The sequence below is a fragment of the Lynx canadensis genome, chromosome A1 (genome assembly GCF_007474595.2).
Source record: "Lynx canadensis isolate LIC74 chromosome A1, mLynCan4.pri.v2, whole genome shotgun sequence".
Lineage (NCBI taxonomy): Eukaryota > Metazoa > Chordata > Mammalia > Carnivora > Felidae > Lynx > Lynx canadensis.
Window position 1 is genome coordinate 197,140,462 of NC_044303.2, and position 22,423 is coordinate 197,162,884.

General features: G+C 57.3%; 1 protein-coding gene across 3 annotated transcripts in view; it reads left to right on the forward strand.

Moving 5' to 3' along the window:
* The first annotated feature begins 757 nt into the window (after positions 1–757).
* Positions 758–22,423, forward strand: part of PDGFRB (platelet derived growth factor receptor beta) — a 37,609-nt gene continuing 15,943 nt past the window's right edge. Inside the window, exons 1-9 of one of the 3 annotated variants that reach the window (XM_030329453.1) lie at positions 758–1,185; positions 13,477–13,701; positions 16,362–16,407; positions 17,591–17,914; positions 18,437–18,703; positions 19,417–19,544; positions 19,660–19,834; positions 20,442–20,634; positions 21,326–21,441. In XM_030329453.1, the coding sequence (XP_030185313.1) occupies positions 16,386–16,407; positions 17,591–17,914; positions 18,437–18,703; positions 19,417–19,544; positions 19,660–19,834; positions 20,442–20,634; positions 21,326–21,441 (1,225 nt within the window). In that variant the 5' untranslated portion in view covers positions 758–1,185; positions 13,477–13,701; positions 16,362–16,385. Of the gene's footprint in view, positions 1,186–13,476; positions 13,702–16,361; positions 16,408–17,590; positions 17,915–18,436; positions 18,738–19,416; positions 19,545–19,659; positions 19,835–20,441; positions 20,635–21,325; positions 21,442–22,423 lie in introns of those variants that run through there. The other 2 variants (XM_030329442.1, XM_030329463.1) reach the window with 2 other exon arrangements.

Below are 22,423 nucleotides of genomic sequence, written 5' to 3' on the forward strand. Positions count from 1 at the left end.
CCACTAGCCTGGGCCACCCCTAAGTCAGAGACTGTGTCTTACTCACTACCGCATTCCCAGCACCCAGCACGGTATCTGGCACATAGTTGGTGCTCAACTTGCTTTTTTTTTAAAAAAAATATTTATTTATTTTGGGGAGAGCACAAGTAGGGGAGTGGCACAGAGAGGGGGACAGAGGATCCGAAGTGTGCTCTGTGCACTGACAGGCTGACATCAGCGAGCCTGATATGGGGCTCGAACTCCCCAACCGGGAGATCATGACCTGAGCTGAAGTCGAAGTGGGATACTCAACCCACTGAGCCACCCAGGTGCCCCGTCAACACGCCTTTTCAATAAATGGATGTTGACCAACAATCAATCATGTAACTTATCGGAGTTGCCTTTATAGATGGGGAAACTGAGGCACGGAGGGAGGACTCGGTCCCAGGTACCACGGCAAGGCATCAGGCAAGTGGGGCCAGGCCACTTTTTAATAAAAGTGACTCAGCGGTTGGCGTGGGCTGCGGAATTTCTAAACATCCCCTCACATCCTGAGAGAGCAGGCGACGGAGGGAGCAAGCAGAGGGAAACGAGGAAGAAAAACAAGAAACTTGGGGGAAAAGAAAGAGAGGGGGGAAGAAACTGAAATTGAAAACAGACACACGCGTCCACCTTCCCCGCCCCCTCGCCCCCCTTCTCCGAGCTGAGCCAATCAGAGGCGGCCCTTCAGCCTTTCCCCCAAAGTGGGGGAGGGGCAGGGAAGCCCACAGTAGTGTGAGCTCCTGGGGCTGCCAGCGCCCGCAGTCCCTGCCCATCCCGTCTGGGACGCAGGATCCCTCTGTGAACAAGTTGGAGGCAGAGAGAAGGAGGACGGCAAGGAGAGAGCTGGTCACCCTCTGACCAGCGGCTGTGCCCCGCAACACCGACGGCCAGACCCAGGGCGGCCCCTCCTGGCAACCCTGCTCCTCCCGCAGGATGCTTTGGGATTGAGGCCACTCCTCATCCCTGCAGCCCCCTACTCCCCTCCGTTCTCCTGAGGCTCCCAGAGACTGCAGCTGTCCTCCCTGCTCTCCTACCCAGCGCTTGCCCCATTTGGGGTCCAGCAAAGTCTCTCTATTAATGAGAGGCCAGTGAGGAGGACTTCCTGGAGGGGGTGACAGCCCAGATCTCAGGACTGTGCCCACACCCGCAGGCATCAGCAGCAAGGTAAGTGCTGGGAGAAGGGAGGATTCCCAACCCCTTGTCCTGTCCCCTTGCTCCAGCCTGTGCCTTCTTGGGTAGGTCAAAAAATGGAAAATATTTTTAACAAAACCAGATGGGAGGAGGCCGGGAGGCTGTGGGCCACGTCAGGGCTGGAGAAGCTAGTTCTCTCCTCTCCTGCTCAGGCTGCTTCTGGGGTGGGTGGTCTCAGTCTCCACAGCCCTGCTGCCCCCTGCCTTCATCAAATGAACCCCAGAGGTTTCTGGGTGCCAACGGAGGGCCTCCAAAACGTAGCACTGCCTGACGGGGCTGGGGAGAGCTGGAAGGAGCTTGAGAGGGGCATTGGGAGGTGGCAAGCAGGGTACACGGATAGGGGACCTCAGAGCCATGGCCCCTGTCTCTGGGCCCAAGCCTTGTCCTTAAGAATCCATCTGGCTCCAGGCCAGCCGGCCGCCAGGCAACCTCTTCGGATTTAAATGGATTTGCAAATTTTCCAGATTCCTAAGATGTCCTTCCAAACCCCCAGTGGCTGGGAAAGTGCGAAGGCAAGGGGGCTGTGGCAAGGCTAGCGGTCACGGTCACGCAGCTGGGGCTGTGGGGCTGGGGGTCTGGGACCGGTCATCAGATGTGGGGGCCCCTCTGTGAAGAAGGGGGTCAGTCGCTGGGCCCTTCCCTCTGGACTCAGGCAGCTGCTCAGGCCGCCTTGCTGTCTCCCTCCTTCCGGACGCTGCTTTCACTCCATCCTAAAACATGAATCTGATCACGATTCCTTCTTTGATTCTCCCCTATAGAAAGCCCCAACTCCTAATAGTAGCTGCCATTGATTGACATTTACTGCATGCCAGGACCGCGTGGAGAGCTTTATGAGCATGATCTCACGGAACTCACCAGCAGCTCCAGAGGCAGGGACGGATTTTATGTTGGTTGTACGTGTGAGGTTCACAGCAGCTACAAAACTGTGCCACGCTGCTACTAAGTGGCAGAGCTCCGGGAGATAACAGGCTCCCTGCCTCGTTTCTCCAAACCTGGGCCTTGTGTCAGTCAGATCCCAGGGTTCTCAGGAGGAGTAAGCACAATCCTGCCTATGAGAATGCCCTTCCTCATCCCCTCCATTTTCTTTCAAGGACCTTGCCTACTTCACCTCCTCCAGGCAGTCTTCCGAGGTTCTTCCAGTCTTCCAAGTGTTTGTCATGCCCTTTTGCCTTGTTGCTTGGCCTTCTCTTCCTGTTTGTGCTCTGTGTTCTGCCCCCAGCATCTGCCGGTGGTCGGTGGAACCGAGAAAACGTGCCGGGGAAGGGAGGAGGGGCTCCGCCGAATACCTCCTGTTCCCAAATGTGAGAGCAGAACCAGGCCCCGGCCTTCCCTCCGGTGACCTTCCAGAGCATCATGTAGTTCCTCCAGACTGCATTTTTCTATGTCAGACAAGGAGGAGTGTCCCTGCCTGCCTCTGCAATCCCAGAGGGCACAGAGGCCTCTAGTGAGATATCTGAAGTCACACAGTCCTCCCCTGCCTCCATGCAAGACGCCCTCAACCCGCAGTGCTCCAGGATGAGGATCGTGTTGGTCACTGTCAAGGAGGGCTTGCCCTGTGCCAGGCCCAGAGCCTGGGACCTCACCTACCAGGTCTTGGGAATTGGTATTGTTGTTACCCCTATTTTGCAGACAAGGAAACCAAGGCCCAGAGAGGCTATGTGACTTTCCCAGTGTCACACAGTTAGTAGAGTTGGTACTTTGGCCCATGTCTGCTTGAAAGCAAAGACGTAACCCTTTGCTACCCGGGGAGCCCCAGGTCAGAAGGAAGACAGGCTCCGTCCTCCCACATAGGCTGCTCCTGGCTCCGGCACCTTCTGCGGCGGTTAAGTTCAGCTTCAGGCCCCACCTGCTCCCAGGTCCGCCAGGAGCCTGGCCTGGCCCTAAGTGAGGAAGGAGACCATCTGGTCAGCACCTTCCCTTCAGGGGTGATCAGGCAGCCCTCCCTCCTCTGTGGGAAGAAAAGCTGAGACTTGTAATTGCCCACAGATGTGGGACAGCGGAAAGCACCGTAGATTCAGAGTCAGGAGACCTGGCGTTTGTCCTGGCTCAACTCAAGTCCACTGTGTGGCCAACTTCGGGTCCCCATGTCCTTTTTCCGGGCTGCATCCACATCTCGAAGGCAGTGGGCACCATGCGTAAACGACGTCAGGTTTGGGCATCAGATGACTGTGCATCAATCCCTAGTTGGCTCCTGGCTGGCCGGGTGACCCTGTGTCTGATTGGGCATCAGTCCCCTCCTCTGTGAGCAGCAGGGAGGTATGTAGGCCGTGCGAGTATAACATAGGTAAGGCGCTTGCACTTTACAGGGCTGGACCTAATGCCATTGGCTAAGAGAGGGTCGCTGCTCTCTCCGCCTCCTGCACAGGACTTGGCGGTGAAAGCCGTCTGCGATCCACAAAGGGCAATGCCCACAGAAGGGGCTTGGATACCGTGGGGATTCTAAAGGCCCAGTTCCATCTTCCAGGCACAGGCTGGTTCTGAGACCAGCTGCCTTCAGGACTGAAGGAGGGGAGTTGTGCTTTGCTCGGGATGGGCTACTGAGTGTGGCGGGGAGGGCGGAAGGAATGAGAGGGTCCCCTAGACTTCCCTGAAATGCCCTTCATGCCCACCTTACTTCCTCACGCATGTTTCAGAATGCTGTAGGCAGTGGGCCCTTGGAATAGGGGGAGATCTTCCTCCACTGCTTTCCGTAGGCCTTCCTGCCGTTCCCCCCCCCCCCCCCCCAGGGCAGAGTTCATAGCACCTCAGCTGGGAAGTAGAGTGGGCAGGGTGATATAACAGGGACAGCGATTCCTGAGCGGTTCTGTTGTGCCTCCCATCCATTACTGTGAAGTTCACTGCTGGGTTCCTTGGGGCTTCGAACAGGCCCAGCATTCAGAAAGCGCTTAATAAATATTTGCCAAACTAATATAATCATCACAGCAACCTCCAGGCGTAGATAGAAACCCTCTCTGTTTTATACGAGGAACTGCCCAGAGAGGTTAAGTCATTTGCCCAACGTCCCACAGCTAGGAAGCCATAGAACTGGGATTTGCATCCGGGTGTTTGTGACTCCAGAGCGCAGGATGAGAGGCTGGGTGGGGCACGGGCCACCCCTGGGGATGCAGCACAAACTCTGAGAATGTGCCGCAGCTGCGGAGGCCCCTCAGAGTTCCAGAGGTGGTCATCAGACCCTGGAACACATTCTGTGTGACCGCGGGTGAGTCAGTCCTTCTCTGGGCCTCAGTTTTCCCATCTGTGAGACCAGGAGGCTGAACAAGATGATCTCTGAGCTCCTTCCAGGCCCCAAACAATTCCAGGATTCCAAGCCACGCCAGCCCGGATTGGCAGCCACACAAGCTCTGTTGTGTACTCAGGCATCATGCATATTTAACTTCACAATGAAAGGGGTTTTTCTTACCCTTTCTCCATCCGTTACAGAAAGAGGTCGGGATCGATGACCACTAATGGAAAACTGTAACCTGCAATAAAGAGGGGGAACTTTCTATAGTTAGAGCAGCCTGTTAACGCACTTGGTTTCTCAGGGAGCTCTGAGGGTGTGTGCCTGCGGAGCCCGTTTTCCTGGGATACAGAGGAAGGAGGGTAGGGAGGTGTGCATGTTGGGGTGCGGATGTGTGGATGCTGTGACCCTTTAGGCCCCTTCCAGTGCTGATGTTTCGAATCTCATACGCTCTGATTTCAAGAGGAAGAAGGGCTTTGGCCCAGTGGTGGTTGGAGCAATGATGGGGTCCCGAGGCGAGGGAATGGTGTGGGGACCCACGCCCCACCTCTGGGTGGGCGCGGGTGTGGAATCGACACAGTTGTTGCTTCAAGTGTGAGGGTCTTAAGGCGACTCTCACACTTAAGATCGAAATCTCCCAAGATTTCAGACTCAGCCCACAGGCAGAAGGGCTTCCTGAAGCCCCAGGCCCTTGCCCCAGGAGCCCCCCTTCCCAGATGCTTTCTGGGGCACCCTGCCCCCAGCCTAGTGCAGGAGGCTGAAAATCAAAGTGTATTGCTTTAGCTGCATTAATGCCATCTGCCATCTCTTCTCCTTGTTTCAGATCAGAGCTATTTGATGTCTCAGGTGCCCAAAAACCTTTCATCTGCAGGAGGTACCAGCTTCTCCGCCCTATGATGGAGACGGTTGTACTTTAGGAAGTGGGGGCAGCAGGGCCAGGGAGTCCGTTCTTGAAGGTCAGAGACGAAAAGGACTCTGGGGGTTGCCTGGTCCAACTTGCTTATTCTATGGGTGGGAAACTGAGGTCCAGAGAAGGGGAGGGACGTAGCTCAAGTCGTACAGATCATCCGTGATAGCACTGAATCCGGGACCACTGAGCTGGGCATGTGCTGTGGCTTCTCCATCCACGTCTGTCATCCAAGGCTCACTCAGCCCCAGTCCTCCCCGGTGTGAGGTCACAGGGCAGAGTTTGGGCTAAAGAGGAAGTGCCATTTCCATGAGGGGTGGGACCCCCCCTCCCCCTCCCCCTCCCCCGGGGTAGTTTTGTGGACCATGGAGCTTTGATCACATCACTTCTCCATTCTGGCCATAAATTCCTTTTATATACACGAAGGGGAGGCCGAGGGAGCAGCTCAGTGACCCCAGAAGCTCCATCCCGCTTTGCCCTTAGCCCCTGCCAGGCTTCTGTGGCTGTTTCAAATCCTTGTTGCTGCCCTGGTAGCCTTCCTTCTTGAGAAGTAGAACTGAAAGACTGTGGCCTGCTAGCTTGTCCACTCCTGAGACTGAGCCGAAGTTGGGTGGGTGGGGGGATTCCAGGGTCAACGCACAGGGCAAGGCTCCACTTTACAAACCTGTCACAACCCTAGCTCAGGGCACCGGGCTTGAAGGGAAAGGCTCACATCTGACCCAGCAGACCGTGGGCTTCTCCCCTCTTACCTGTATTTGTGCCCTTATCGGTTCCCAGGCTGGGGCCCGTCTGCTGAATGGGTAGTGAAACAGTGATAGATAAATGCATGGAGAGATGAATAAAACAGACGGGCAGCTGGCTGGCTGGACAGTTGGCCTCCCCTTTAGTCCAGGGAGCAGGGATGACCTCATGTGCATTCCACATGGGCAGTAACAGAGGCCTCCATGCTTCGCGGGGGCCCCACACTTGAAATTGTTAATATTGTAACAAGGGCCCCACAAATTATATGACTGGTTCTGCCAGGGGGTTTAGGCAGGGTTTGAGATGGCTTCATGTCTGAAACTGGCGTCTCTGCCTCCACTGTCCCCATTCTAATCTATGCCCTCCCACTGATGCTAACCTGCTCCTATCATTCCCATCTGAGGAGCCCCTCCTCCCATAGTGCTTGGAGTTGGGCTGTATTGCTGTCCAGCCAGCAGCCAGCCGCCCCCTTCCCCACTACCAATGCTCTGAAAGGTTGGCTTCCTCGTGCCTGCAGGGTAAAGCCTAAATCCTCACCTGGAACCCCCAAACTTTCCCAAAGTAACCTCTGCACTCCTTCCCTGCCCGTCACCTACCTCTTTGCTAAAGAGCCCTGATTTCTGACCTAGAAGTTTTCTTCCTGCTATTTTCCCAGATGCCCCGAGATCTCCCATTTCCCATGCAGAGCCGCTGTGGAATGCCCTTCCCTGGCATCACCCACCAAAGAACCCCACTAAACCCTGGAGGCCGAGCTGGAGGCCACCTCCTTCCCACTGAAATAATCACATATTCATAATTGTTGCCATTTACTGAGCACCTATTATGCGACGGGTGCTTTTCGTCATCATCTTACCCCTCCCAGCAATGGAAAAGGAAGTCTCTTCTGTCATTTTCCGGGAGGCTGGGACTCAAGAAAGTGAAAGTCAGAGAGGTCACACAGTTACAAGGTGGTAGAGCCGGCCCGGAACTTGGATCTGGATTAAGTGGCTTCAGAATGGAACTGCTACACCTGGTCCGGCTGGGCTCCATGTGCTTTCCATGCCCTGGGTGGCATCAGGGTCTCCTTTTGCCCTCTCGTCAGCTGGTCCCATTACCACCCTGGAGGGAAAGAGTCCCCATCGCTTGCCCGTCCCAGCTCCCCAGCTTAGCGAACCCCAAGGTGTTAGGGGACAGCTGAGGCTTGAAGACCAGAAGGGCTGACCCTACAAGGCCATTTGATCCCTTACGCTGTGTAGGCATCTATTAAGCATCTACCGTAAAGCCTAATTCTGAATTAGGAATTTGGAGGCTCAGGGCGCCTGGGTGGCTCAGCCAGTTAAGCGTCCTACTTCAGCTCAGGTCATGATCTCGCGGTTCGTGAGTTCGAGCCCCGTGTCAGTGCTGACAGCTCGGAGCCTGGAGCTTGCTTCAATTCTGTCTGTCTGTCTCTCTCTCTCTCTCTCTCTCTGCCCCTCCCCAACTCTCTCTGTCTCTCAAAAATAAACATTGGGGAAAAAAACCAAAAAGGAATCTAGGGGCCTCTGAAAAAAATATTAGGTGTGTTTCCTCATTTGTGGGGGAATCAAATGAAGGGATTAAGACAAAGGTCCAGGAAGGAAGTGGTTGGCAGACAGGGGACCGGGAGTCATTGCACTTGGGTCGTGGTCCTGGGTGGGCCTTGAAATCCCTGACTATGCTAGGAGACACCCCGCCCCCACCCTGGCTGAGCCTGCTGGCAATGCCAATCACAACAGCAGCTGCCCCTTCCTAAGGAGCCCTTCTGGAAGGGGCTTTCCTACCTTCTCATTTGTCACGTGCAATCCTTGGCTGACGAGCCTGGCCAGGGGGCCTGGGCGAGTGAGCGAGCGAGTGAGTGAGTGAGTGAGTTACTCTCCCGTGAGTGAAGAAGAACGAGGCCACTGACTGGCTGTGTGCCAGGCCCTGTTCTAAGCATTTTACTTGTATGAACTCATTCAATGGCCTCCACAGCTTGGTGACGAGCCCCGACTTCCAGATGGGAACGCCGAGGCCCAGAGAAGCGGACTAACAGTCTGGGGGAGAAGCGGGGTGCGGGACTGGAGGAAGGGGCGAGAGAGAGAGAGAGAGACAGACGCTGAGAAAAGGAGAGGGAAGTGAAATGTGGGAGTTTTCTCCCCTCTGGCTCTGCCGCCCCTGAGGGGAATCTCAATGCCCCACGTTGGCTCCAATTAATGGCAGGGTTGCTCTTCGCTAGCTCCCTCGGCCTGCCTGTGGGCTTGGGCTCTGGGCTGGTGGGGGCAGGCCACGTGCTGGTGGGTCAGGACAAACGGCCTGAGGCCTGCCTGCCCCCTGCCCACTTGGCTCTGAGGACTCATTCTATTTGCGGCCCCCACCCCGGCCCAGGGCTGATCCGGGGCTGGCAGCAGCCCGGGGAACAGAAGGTTTGCTTGTCTCCGACCGCCGCACCCCCCCCCCCACCCCCACCGCCTCCCCAGCCTCAGCCTGGGACCCTTCTCAGGGGCTCCTTTGGCTGCCAGGACCTGGGCTCTCTGTTGCCATGGCACCGGCCAGAGATGAGACTCTGGGGGGCGGGTGGGGGGGGTGGTGCAGGGAGGGCAGTGAGGGATGGTGAAGGCCCGGAACTCTGCAGCTGCAGAGGTGCTGGGGCCCCTGCAGGGGCAGGCCTGGACCCTGAGCACAGCGGGCCTGTGGCAGAGCCGGCCACACACCTCGCCTCACTGATACTCGGGACGGGCCTCAAGGCGGTGGCTGTCCTGGCCAGAGCCAGGCTGTCCTCAGCAAGGACTCCTCTCCTCACCCATGCACTCTCCGGCAGGCTCTGCGGTGAAGTTGCAGGAAGGTTCTGAGCTCTATCCCCAGCTTGACTTTCAAATTCCTGGGCGAGCTGGGACTCACCCCCACTCACTCTGCACCTCAGCGAGGGAGGGACAGGGCTCCGACCTGAGGATCCTTCGGTCCTTGGGAGCCTGCATTCTGTACGGACCCCATTAGGGTAAACTCTCTGCGGACTGTTCCTCCGTGGACAGACCTGTTTCTGGGTGGGAGACAGGCCGGCTCTCGTGGCGGTTGAGCCTCCAGGTTTGGAGTCAGACAAGCCTGAGTTTGCGTCCCCGATTCGTGGCTTACTGGCTGTGTCAGCATGGGTAAGTCACTAGACCTCTCTGAGACTCAGTTTCCTTGTCATGAAACAGAAAGCATGATTATAACCCTCTCTCAGCATTGTTGTGAGGACAGAACAAAACCCCCCCATGTTATGAAAAATTCTGACTAGCCGGACCTCTGAGGATCCCGAGCCCTCCAAGAGTGGAATGGGTTATGGATGAGGTGGTGAGACGCTGGTCACTGTGCACCACACAGCCTATTGGCGGGGGGTGGGGGGGTAGGGGGGGGCACAAATAGGGAGTATTTATGGCCCCTTCCAGCCCCCGGGTTGTGGGGCTCTCTGCCTGTCTCCTACCCTGTTTCTCAGCTTCAGGCTCACCCTGCTACAAGGAGGCTGCACTGAAAGGCGAGGTCGGAAAGCAGAGGGCGAAAGACCAAGGCGGGTGGCTCATTTGAGGCCATGCTGTGTGCCAGGCAAGGGCTTGTCATCTTTACCTCCTGCCTTTGAGAGGCTGTCACGTGGGCGTTGAGCCTGGGCGCTCTGGGGTCAGTCCGCCCAGGACTGAGCACTGGCTCCCCTGCCGGCAAGCTCTGTGACCTTGGGCAAATGATTTAACCTCTCTGTGCCTTGCTTTTCTCCTCTGTAAAATGGAGAGGCGACACAGAGATCATGGATTCTTCTGAGATCATTCACATCAACGGCTTAGCCCAGGCATTGGATACAAACTAAATCAGAGGTAGCTATTATTACTCTTGTTACTTTCAATGCCTTCTAAGCCCTTGTTCTATTCTGTAGGCGCTCTAGGGGGTCCAGATGGGATCCATAGGACTCTGGCCCAGGGGCCCACTGGGCCTGGGTAGAGCCAGGCCATATGGCCCCGGGGGTGGGGGTGGGCAGCCGTGGGGGACAAGCAGGGAGGCCAGAGAGGCGCCGGAGGAGGCAGGAAGTGTTTGCTCGGCAGGCAGGCAGGCAGGCGGGTGGACGGGAGCATGTAGAAGCCTCCCTCCCTCACTGACCTCCTTCTCAGGCTGGTTCCCAGCCTGTGTGAGGACCCAGGCCCCCTCCCCTGGGCCCCCAGTGGCCGTGAAGCACACACTGAGCGCTTTCCCACGAACTGTTCCAAGTAGCTGGGCCTGCAGTATCCCCCACCCCCAAGCACTCGCACTCTGGCGGGTGAGGGGGTGTGTGGCAGAAGGGGGGGGCTGGGGCTGGGGGGGATCGGTCCGTTCTTTATCAGCCTGGCTCTGATCCAGACAGATGTTTCGTTTTATTTTGAACTTCCAGAAAATAGGTCATTTCTTTCCATTGTGTCCCCGGGGAGGCCTCCTGGGGCGAGGAACACAGAGTGAGTGACGAGTGTGGGGGCCTCGCTCGGGCCCTGGGGAGCTGGGAGGGCATCAGCCTCCCTGTGTCAGTCATGATGAGCTGTTGGCAGGGCCGGGCCGGGCACCAAGGTTCTTAAAGGCGGAGTTAAGAAGCCAGCCCCTTCCTAGGGACAGAAAGGTTCCTCTGGTTGGGGTGTGAGAACAGGAGGGAGGGGACAGACTGGCGGTGAGGAGACAGAAGCGGGGAGGTGCAGCAGGACCGACAGAAGCAACAGAGTAACAGTCCATGGAACTGGCACGGTTAATTCCACCCACTTGGACTTCCAGAACAACGAGCGCCCAGGCCAGGCTCCAACTGAGCCGACTGCTGCTGCTTTGTTTGGCGGACCTCATAGGTACCTGAAAACATTGAAGGTCCTCTGGGTCTAGAAGCAGCATGGCAGAGTAGAGCCTGGATGACCAAGCTGCATCGCTGTGTGATTTGGGCCAGGTTGGTCACCCTCTCTGGCCTTGACGTGATCCTGAGGCTTGTGGGGGGAGTCATCGTGTAGAGGTGGAGCGTTGAACCTTTACGAACAGACAGAAGTGAGGCATAGGATTGAGGGTGGCAGGTGGGAGCCCCTTCCCAGGCTTCTACCCACCCCCCCCCCCGACCTGTAACTGTGTCCCTGCCCAGCGGACCCTGCAGTCCTCCCTGGCTCCCACCCACGCCGCAGGAGTGCACGTAGGCCTCAGCTCACTTGGGTTGAGGCCACACGGACCACAGTCTGCCAGGTCCAGCCGGTGTGGCCCTCACTCACGTGCCCTCCCAGCTGCTGGCAGGAGGGCTCAGTCCCTGGCTCCAGATGCCTCTTGCCCCCACACACTCCCAGGCCTGAAGCTGGCTGCCTTCTCTGAGCTGAGTCATGACATCCAGGCCAGGGCCCCTCCCCGGCACCCCACCCCCACCCCAGCGTTCCAGCCCAGCCCAGCCGCCTTCCGGAGCAGGGTCCCGACGGCCACAGCATGGCAGCTCTGGAAGGGGCATCCAGGACAGCCCTTCCCCTGTGCGTACACGGGGAAGCCAAGGCTCAGCAAGGGGCAGGACTACCTTGCAAGGTGGGTGACAGAGCTGGGCCGAGGACCCACATCCCCTTATTCCCCAGCCAGGGATCTGCGCCAGTTTGTCCCAGGGGACGCAGAGTGGAGAGAGGTGTATAGAAGAGAGGACGAGGCTGCAAGCCACTCGAGCCGCTGTCCCGCTTCTGCCTGCAACTTAGTAAGCCATCTCCTGGGAGTCTCAGTCCCCGTTCCCTGCCTGGCTGGGACAGCGCAGAGAAAGTGACTTTGATATAAAGCTTTATGTATGGCAGGGCAGGGGGCATTCTGTGGGGACTGAGACAGTCTGAGCCCCCGGGCCTCGAGCCACCAGCCTCGCATCAGAGCCAGGGACCTGAGCTTGCCTAGGTCAAAACACTGGGACCTGTCCCTGGTTCTTTCTCAGCCTCAGTTTCCTCACCTGTACAGTGGGCACAGGAAGAGGGTTGGATTGGATACATGATCCCCGAGGGCCGTGGAGCTCTGAGATTCCATGACTCTAACCCCGAGACTCCGTGGCTAGGCCTCCTCCTCCCTCTGGCATCTTGTTTATTCGGAGCATCCCCGGCCCGCCCGGGACTGCCTGCCCCAACGACCCCCTCCTCCCTGCAGCGTGCCTTCCCCCCCATCCCCATCTTGCCGCTATTTGTGCCCGGCCTGTCCCCTGCCGCCAGACTGAGGGGACCTCTGTCCACTCAGGTGCCCCCAGCCACTCCAAACCCTAAAGCAGCTGGGTGGCAGTTCCCAGTCCTGCCCCTCTGCCCCATTCTCATCTCAGAAAATGGCATTGTGCCCCCAGGACACACACGCTCCTGGCCCCCAATATTCCATGTCCAAAACAGGAGCGGGGGCTCATTTAAGCTACCCTCGCTCCAGCGCCCCGGCACCTATCACCAAGTCCTGTGGTTTCTCGGCTAAACAAGTCTCATTGCCATCTGTCTCTCTCCACCCTCTCGCCAGCCCAAACCAAGTAAGTGGAGAAGGTGGTGGTGTAGAGAGAGTTCAGTCTCTGCTCTGCATTCCTGGGCAAGTTCACCAAGTGCTCCCTGCCTCAGTGTCCCCATCGAAAACAGGAATCATCCTTGTATCCACCTCCCAGAGTTGCTGAGGAGCAAGTAAAGTCGAAAGAGGCTAAGTGCTCAGAACGGCCGCTGGTACAGTAAATGTAGAACACGCACTGGCTTGTGTTCGGTGTCGTGGATGTGTGTTCAGGTGTGTCTGGGCCTGCGTGCACACGCTCTGTGCATATCGTGTGCACACAGCTCTGCACACGTGCACGCTCCCATGGGCGTGTGGGAGGCATGCAGGCGGCAGTCTGTGCCGTGCGCACATGTGCTGGGCACGGGGAGGGAGGGGAGTGTGTGCACGCGGGGCTTGCGTGGGCAGGCACATGTTGAGTGCCTGCGTGGGGGCTGGGCACACACATGGCCCGCTGCACACAGATGTGTTTCGGAGCAGCGTGCGAGTGAATGTGCAGGCGGGGGTGTGTGCGTGTGCGTCCACGCTCACCGTATGCAAGCCTCCCTCCCTGGCAGCCGCAGAGGCCCTCCTCCCTGGCCTCCCTGTGTCGTGGGAGTCTCGGGACCCCGAGGGAGGGAAGCTGCTGCTGGCGGATGTGGCCAAGAGGGACTGGATTTATTTAGATTAAGGTGGTGGGAAAGGAGTGGAGACTCAGAAGAGCCGGGAGGAGGGAAGGCTGGGCTCACGAGGGATCCCCAAGCATGCTTGCTCCCCTGGACTTGAGGTCCTTGATTCACTGTGAGGAGCTGGGCAATTACTGCATCTTGGGACTGACCTCTGTCCCCCTAACCGGGCCAAAATAAGAGGAATCGTGAGGCCTTCCTGGTCCTCAGCACTCTCCTCATGGGCAGAGGGGGGATCCCTGAGAGTCTCCTCCTTCTCTCTGTTTCAGGGGCCTCCCCAGGCAGGAGAGTACGGCAGGTCGGAGGGTGCCTGCTTCCTGACTGTGACATCCACCTTGTCCCGGGTGGCTCCTTCCTGGATTGCAGCCCTCCCCCTAAAGAAGGGGGAGTTGTCACAGGAAAGCCCCTAACCTCCACATCAGCTGCCTGGACCTCTCTGGGGTTGGCTGGAACCACAGCAGCCTCTGGGAAGCACAGAGGTCCGTCGGCATTAGGTAGATAACTGGGCCTGTCAGGGAGTCATCTAAAGATGGCCTAGGAGCTTAGGTCTGGGTGCCACCAAACTCCACTCTGGTTCTTCCCCGTCCTCCTCTGGCTTGCTGTCCATGCCACCTCTGGGGTTTCCGTATCACCAGCTTACTTGTCTCAAAGTCCCCTGAAAGACCGTCTAACTCCTAATTGTAGAGATGGGAAAAGTAAGACCCAGAGAGGCAAACAACTTGTCAAAGTCCACACGGCATGTCTGTGACCAAATGGTCAGGGAAATTCAATCCACAGAATGAGATGGGTTATGGATTCTCACGTGACTCCAGCCTCACTAATGTAGCCCCCTCCTTCTCATCAGCCCTCACCTCCCTAAACCACCCCAGCAGGAATAATAGTGACTAGAACCTTCTCCCTGGCCAGTCAAAAAAGCAGTTTTAGAACAGGATGGCTCTTTGAGTTGACCCATCTGAACCTCTCCCTATATTCATAGGGAAACTGAGTCCCAGAGAAGGCAGGGGACTTGCTGAGTCTCCCAGCGAGTCTGCGGTCCCTTGTGACTAGAGCCAAAATGCTCATTGCCTAAAGAGAGAAGTCAGTCCAAGATCCCCGGGGCATCTATACTCGCTCTGAGCTCTTTTGCCCGGCCTATCCTATCCCTGGCCTGATTCTGCCTTTTTGCTGTGTGACTAGGTCATGATTCTGTCCCTCTCTGGGCCACTGCCTGTTTGAGAAGGCCCCTCATGGATTAGAGTCTCAAAGACTCTAAGCTGCCCCCAGCCCGAGGCCCAGCAGGAGAGGAGCCAGGGTCAGGGGAACTGGGGGCCCAGCCGGCATGGCCCAGCCTTCCAGAGCCAGGCCAGCCCTGGTTACAGTGACCTCCCATCTCCAGGCCAGCCGACCAAATTCCTCCTTTAGAATAATAAACAGTGTGGCCAGCCAGGGAGGCTGCGAGGGGAGGGGCAGGGAGGCTGAAATGACCCCCTCCCCCAGCCTGGGCTGCTAATGATTTTCTTTGGCTGAGATCTCGGGCAGGAAGGGGGTAGCCAGAGGGGCACCCACCGAGGGGCAGATGGGCCTCCGTGGGGGCTGCTGGCTCTGCCACGGCCTGGCTCCCTCCTGCCGGAGGAGGCCTGGCATCCAGCTGGAGGGGCTGGGGCAGGAGGCAAGGGAGTGGGGGTGTGTGGAAGGGCTGAGCTTCGGGTCCGGGACAGTGGGGAGAGAGGAGAGGGGAGAAATGAGGGGAACCTCAGGCAGGCCAGTCTGAAGGGGCAGGAGGAGGAAGAAGGGCAGAGCAGAGCTGCTCAGGGAGCTTCGTGGGGTGCTGGGCAGAGGGGAGCCGGGGGCCCACTAGTATGTGTCAATGCAGCCCTGTGAGTGGTAAGCTTCCTGTCATCCCTCTTTGAGAGTTGGAGACTGAGGACATAGGGACAGCAGTGGCACAGGAGGCAGCCGCGCCGGGGCTCGAACCGGGACCCTGGCCCTGGATTGGAGAGTAAAAGGGCCAAGATGGGGAGTGGAGTGGGGGCAAGCCAGGCTTGGCCGCAGGAGCAGGACCTGGCTGGGCAGCCCCTCAGGGAAGTCAGCAGCCCCGCAGCACCAGGAGGCTCCCTGTTGCCCGGTCATGTGGTCACTTCTCACGTTTCTTGCTCTGTGATCCTGTCCACTTCTGGCCTCCTTCCTGTTGATGCCGTGGGCAGACCCTTGTAAGCCTGGCCATTGGTGGTTATTTGGGACCCTCAGATAGGGCTGCCAAGGGCAGGGATCGAGCAAAGACCCACCTAATGCAGTCTGTGTCTCTGTGTTCCTGCCTCTGTCTCTCGCTGCCTCCTTTGGTCTCTGTGTTTGTCTCTCTCTGCCTCTATCATCCCAGGTGTCTTTGTCTCCCTCTCGGACAGGTTCTGCTGTGTCACCCTGGACAAACTTCTTTCCCTCTCAGAGCCTCAGTTTCCCCATCCGGACACTGGGGGTGGGAGGCTTGGATTCAGTAGTCTCCAAGGACCTTCGAAGCCTTGCCGTGCAGTGGGGCCTCCCCTGGGCCCACCCCCTGGCCCCTCTCCCCTGGGCCTCCCTGTGTAGCTTGGGGCTGAGTAGAGGGGGCCAGGCACGGAGGTGCCCCCCTACATTCCGCAGTCCTGACTCCCCCGCTTCCCTTCCCACAGCCGCCTCCACTTCCTGTTGTGCTTGTGGAGCCTGTGGGAGTTCTCTGGGCTCTGGCTTACCCCCTCCAGCTCCCCCACGCCTTTCATCACGCTTTCCCAAATATTTGTCCTGGCAGATAAGAGCCTGGTATTGGAACTGTCACCCGGAGGACTGGCTGTTGGAGCTGGCGGGCGCTGGACGCCATCCAGCCCAAGTCCCCTCTCCCACTGTACATACAGAGAAACTAAGGCCCAGAGGGGCCTGGGTTCAGCCAAGGCCACTGGAGAGGTAGAGGCAGAGCCAAAGCAGGGTCCAGGCACCCCGAGGCCAAGCCCCGTGCAGGGGGAGGGGACCCTTGGGCATGAGTGGCCTCTTGGTAATGGGACATGGGTGGTTTTTGACTTCAGCCCCATGGACATGGAGACTGGGTTTACTGGGGCTGGGGTTTACTCTGTAGGACCCACGTGCTAAGTCAGACTTCGAAATGACTCGGCTCTCCCTGAGCCCTGACCCTTGTTTAACTCTGCAGGACACCACGCAGCTCCCGAGCGCCATGCCAGCTCCTGTCCTCAAAGGTAGGTACACTGCAGCTTCTGAGTGCCATGCTAGCTCCTGTCGTCAAAGGGGCAGGGGGGCCCTGGGAGGGTGGTGCATGATAGCACCAGGGCCTGGGAGGCAGGGGCCCTGCCGTGCTCTTGAACCTCAATTTCCTGCCTTTCCAGTGGCTCTCAGTGGAGTCCTTTTTCTACTGCCCACTCAACTCAGAAACCTCGGTGGACCCCTGCTTGTCCAGAGCCATTAGCTCAAATCCTTTGCTCGGTCCTCCGTACCCCGTGGCCCCTCACCGGCTGCCCCCACCCCACTTGCTAACAGTCACCTCCATCTCCCACCTCTTCTGAGGACTCATTGGTATCAGCCTGGCTGGTCTGCTTCCGGTCTGGGACTCCCCTCCCCTGCCTGGATCTCTCACTGGCTGCGAGCTCCCAAGGCCTGGCTGGGCTTCTCCTAGCACACCCTTCCCTCACTGCTGCCTGTTACATGCCGTCGGTGCTCCAGGGGCTGGGCGGCCGACCAGCTAGTCAATCAATGGTCACTGGCAATCAGTGACCAGCTGACAGCCTACCAAGGATGAAGGATGACTGACTGGCTGGCTGAGCACCCATAGGTCTGGGGGACGTGGCTTATAGAACCTTTCCCGGAGGATATCAGCAGGGGGAGGGGAACCAATCACCTGACCGCCCCCCCACCTCCCGCGCACACCCCAGTTCCCTCTGGCTCCCAGCGGCTGCTGAGTCTCTCCTGCCCAGTCTGACCTACTCTGAACTACTGTGCTCCACCCTCCCCGAGCAAGGCCACCTCTGGGCTTTGGATGGAACCCGGGCAGCTGGGGCAGCTGCAGGGAAGGGGCTCAGAAAGTGACCTGGGAAGTAATGCAGGAACTGGAGGCCTGGGAATTGCTTCCCGAGGATTTCCTGAGGCCTTCGGGAGAACATGCCCACAGCCTGCACACAGCATAGCTGAAGGACTCTGAGGCTTAGGATGGAGAGACACTAAGATCAGGAGGCCAGGAGGCTAGAAGGAGTCCCTGGGGACCAGGCACTGGACAAGCAGGCTTCAGAGCCACGGGTTCCAGTCTCTGTTGGATTAGGGAGGTGTGTTCTTCAAGGACTGTGCAGATATGGCCTCCTCCAGGGTCAGCCGCGGTGGGGAGGTGCTGACGCGCCTATGCCCTGACATCCGGTGCCTTTTCTCCCAAAGGCCAGGTGCTGTTGCTGCCCCTGCTGTTGCTGCTGGGACCACAGGCCTCCTGGGGCCTGGTCATCACACCTCCGGGGCCAGAGCTTGTCCTCAATATCTCCAGCACCTTCGTTCTGACCTGTTCGGGTGCAGCTCCGGTGGTGTGGGAACGGATGTCCCAGAAGCCCCTGCAGAAAACGGCCAAGAACCAGGATGGCACCTTCTCCAGCACACTGACACTGACCAATGTCACTGGGCTAGACACGGGAGAATACTTTTGCACCTACAAAAACTCCCTCGGGCCGGAGCCTGCTGAGCGAAAACGGCTCTACATCTTTGTGCCAGGTAAGGGCCCCCGCCTGTGTGCTCACTCCCTGACTTCTCAACTGCAGGTATCTGGGGGAAGCTGAGAGTGCTTAGTGAACACTGTGAGGCACAGCCAGCTTAGAAATGCAGACAAATCATGGAATCCAGCCTGGCTCAGTCCAGGACTGTGTTTACTCCCACCCCTTGGTCTGGATATCTGACTCCTCCCTGCCAGCCCACCCCATTCCTGGCTCCCAAGAACTCTTCATTCTCAGCAGGTTCCAGTATGCTCTCTTTTGGCCTCCACGTCCTAACTTTCCCATTCTCCAAGCCCCAGGTACTAGCTGCCCTTTGACTTGTGGCTTATTTTCTTTCTCACCCTGGTGCTGACCGTATCAAATGTGAAAGCTAGAAGAGACCTCTGAGAGCAGCCTTATTCTATAATGGGAAGACTGAGGGCCAGAGAAGGGAAGACACCTGCTCAAGGTCACACACAGAAATTCAGGGGATAGCCAGAAAACCAGCCACCTTGACCCTCATTCTTGGCTCCACACCTGGCAGATCCGACTATGGGCTTTCTTCCGGTCTTCCCCGAGGACCTGTTCATCTTTCTCACGGAAATATCTGAGATCACAATTCCCTGCCGAGTGACGGATCCGAGCCTGGTGGTGACACTGCACGAGAAGAAAGTGGATATTCCACTGCCCATCCCCTATGACCACCAACGTGGCTTCTCTGGTATCTTCGAGGACAAGACCTATGTCTGCAAAACCATCATCGGGGACAGGGAAGTGGATTCTGAAGCCTACTATGTCTACAGTCTCCAGGGTGAGCCCCCTTTCTGGCCTGATGCTCAGCAGAGGCAAGTATGACCCTCCGCAGAGGTATAGCCCTTTCCAGTTTTACGAAGTGTGCAATTCCGTTTATCACTGGATTTTCACTGTAGTCTTGGAAGGCAGGTGGTGTTTCCCCATTTTACAGAGGAAAAACCTGACACTCAGAGGTTACGGGAAGTGTTAGTGGCAGGGCTGGGCTGTACACTGGGTCAGGCAAAGGCACAGGCCTTGGAGCCAGGTGGGTTTGAAGGCCAGCCGTGCGCTTCCCGTCTGAGTGACTTTGCACAAGGCATACAATCTCTCTGAGCCTACTTCTTCCTCTGTAAAATGGGGGAAATAGTGACTGCCCGCCTAGTGGGATTATTGTGAGGATTAAAGACAGAGGCTGCCTGGTGCGTGGTTGTGCTCAATGCATGTCTCCTATACTTAGATGCCCAGAGAGGACATTGGTTTCAAGTCTCTTATCCCTTCTAGAATGTCAGCTCCATGAGGACAGGAATTTTGTCTGTCGTGTTTACTGCTAAAGCCTCAGTGCCTAGACTAGTACTTGGCATATAGGAAATGTTTAATAAATATTTGTTGAATGAATGAATCTTCTACACCAGTCATCCCTTCTCTCTCTCGGAACCCCCACTCCATCCCCAAGCTGAAGTGCTGGTGGCTGGTGGTGGCCTCCTCATCCCTAAGCCAATCTCTCTCCATCAGTGTCGTCCATCAATGTCTCAGTGAATGCAGTGCAGACTGTGGTCCGCCAGGGTGAGAACATCACCATCATGTGCATTGTGACCGGAAATGAGGTGGTCAACTTTGAATGGACATACCCACGCATGGAGGTAACGCTGGGCCAGGGGTTGGAGGAAGGGCCAAGGAGGGATGGATATCTTGACTTGCAGCCTAACTTCTTGGACGCGGCCTGATTTGGGGGGCTTTCCCCACCTGTCCCTACAGAGTGGGCGGCTGGTGGAGCCAGTGACTGACTTCCTCTTCAATGTACCCTCCCACATACGCTCCATCCTGCACATCCCTAATGCCGAGCTTGGCGATTCAGGGACCTACATCTGCAATGTATCGGAGAGTGTGAATGACCATCGAGATGAAAAGTCCATCAATGTCACTGTGGTTGGTGCGTGCCTTGGGCTTGACCCCGACCCTCTTTCTGTGCCGGACCTAGACACTGTCACAGCCCCGGGGTACTGTCAGTCACATTCAAGGACAGCTCTAGCTTCATTCAGTACCAACCAGAGCCTATTTCCGGGATAAATCCAAACCAAAACACAATGTCAGCCCCAAATCCAACTCTAATCCCAGGCTTTCTGCCTAGCCAGAACCTCAGCCCCAACCAGATTTCTAAACCTAACTGCCATCCCAGGCCCAGGCAGCCCCATCCTCAAATTCAACCATGTTGCAACTCACCTCAGCCGCAATCCTGAGCCAGAACACGCCCGGTAAGAACAACTCCAGTCCCAATCTCAAACCTGGCTCCCAAACCAGTATCACCCCTCAGTTTGGCCCCTGCTTCCGTCTCAGTTCCAACGTCAACCCCAGCTCCGGTAACTCCATCTCTCCTCCGGCTCCTAAAGCCTGAAGCGCCGCCCCCAGAAGGCTGGGCTCCTTTGGCATTCAGTTGATGCCCTGCCTCCGGGAGCCCCGCCTCCAGGAGGCGCTGCCTTATTGGTAGCCGGGCATAGCCCCGCCCCCGGGGCATCGCCACTGACAGCCGCCCCTTGCAGAGAGTGGCTACGTGCAGCTGCTGGGAGAGCTGGACGCCGTACAATTCGCGGAGCTGCACCGCAGCCGGACTCTGCAGGTGCTGTTCGAGGCCTACCCGCCGCCTACTGTCATGTGGCTCAAGGACAACCGCACCCTAGGCGACTCCAGCGCAGGCGAGATTGCCCTGTCCACACGCAATGTGTCTGAGACCCGGTGAGCAGCAACCCACCCACCCCATTCTTGAAGTTACTCTCTGCAGCTGCCAGGCAGTCCACAGCCTTCAGCCACTGGATAAACCTAGACCCACCTTTCCCGAGAGCCCACTATGTGCGAGGTGCCATGCCAGGCACTGGGGGGTGCTGCAGAGATCCAGATAGACTGCTCCATGCCTCCTAGAATTTCCTGTCTATGGGGGAAACAGACATTGTTCTGACGATCACCCAGATGTGTAGTTGTCCTTGTGATGGGTGGAGCCAGCAGGGAGCAGCTGAGGAGAAAAAGGCCAGAGATTAGGGAAGAGGGTGCCAGGCAGGCCACTACCACCTGTGCATGGATGGTGGCCAGGAGGCTGATGAGCAGGCTGACACAGGCGCACTATGTTAGGATAAAGCAATGCCAGGCCTTTCTGCAAGGGGGAGATGTGGGGGGGGAGGGGGAGAGGGAAGGGGTGCTCCCCCCACCCTCCTCCTCCTACCCAACACTCCCTCTCGGCTCAGTGGAGCCAGCTTCCTGTAGATGGGGATTCAGGAGAGTCCTGGCTTTGCTACCGATGCCCGTGTAACTTTGGGAAGCCCCTGTCCCTCCCTGGGTCTTGTTTTTCTTGTCTGTACAAGGAGGTTGGGGTGGGGGTGGTTCCCATAAGAGTCCTTCCAGCTCTGGCAGCTGGGTCTGTCTTGCTCCCCAGGTATGTGTCAGAACTGACATTGGTGCGGGTGAAGGTGGCTGAGGCTGGCTACTACACCATGCGGGCCTTCCACGAGGATGCAGAGGCCCAGATCTCCTTCCAGCTGCAGGTCAATGGTGAGGGGCCCTCCACCCTGCCTCCCACCAACCCCCAACCCCCCCGCTTCCATCAATTCTCCCTCCCTACACTGTCCACCCACCCATAGGGGGAGCAGGAGCAGGAGCAGGAGCTGAGGACCCAGGAGGCTGGCTTCTAGGCTGAGCTCCAACACTTCCACTGCTGGATGAACTCAGTATATCCCCTCTTTGGGCCTCAAGTTATACAAGGGGGCCACTGGGCTAGACTGGTGTTTCTAAAACCTCACAGCAAATTACATAGAAGGTTAGAAGGTAAGGAATGCTGTAGAAAAAAAGAGCCTGGGTAGACAGGACTGAGAGTTCAGGGCGCATATAGCCTCATCGAGCTGGCCTCAGGGAGGCGACGTTTGCGTGAAGACTTCACGCACTTGCCATCAGGCAAGTGGCTGGTGGGAAAGGGCCCACCACGCTGTACGAACGCGGCAGCAACAGCAGAAAGCCTGTGTGGCTGGAACAGAGGGGGGGGGGGGGGGGGAGTGGTGGGAGGTGAGGTCAGAGCTGAGGCCTGGCAGTCGGGGGCTGGGAGGAGGGCAGACAGTACAGTCCTCTAGAGCTGCCGTATGGACCTTGGCTTTTCCTATGACGGAAATGACCAGCCACTGCAGGGTTTGGAGCAAGGGAATGACACACTGAAGACTTACTGTTTTGTCAATTGACTGTCTAAAAATAAATTTATTTTAAAAGAGAATTTAACCTCTCAATTGTAGATGGAAAATCAGCATCACATGTCATAAATAGAAAGCAACCACTAAAATAAACTCTGAGGAAACAAAGCAATGCTATTAAATTCTAGTTCCATGCTCTTTCCCAGGGCTTTCTCTGACCCTCAGACCTGCTCTTGTCTTTGTTAAAAGGGAAGATTAGCGAGTCTCAGAGAGGTGTTAGAGACAGACTAGCACCCCACTGAGGCTTCCCCTTTGAAGTACCCAGAAGGGGAATCTGTCAGTTTTCACACGGTGAT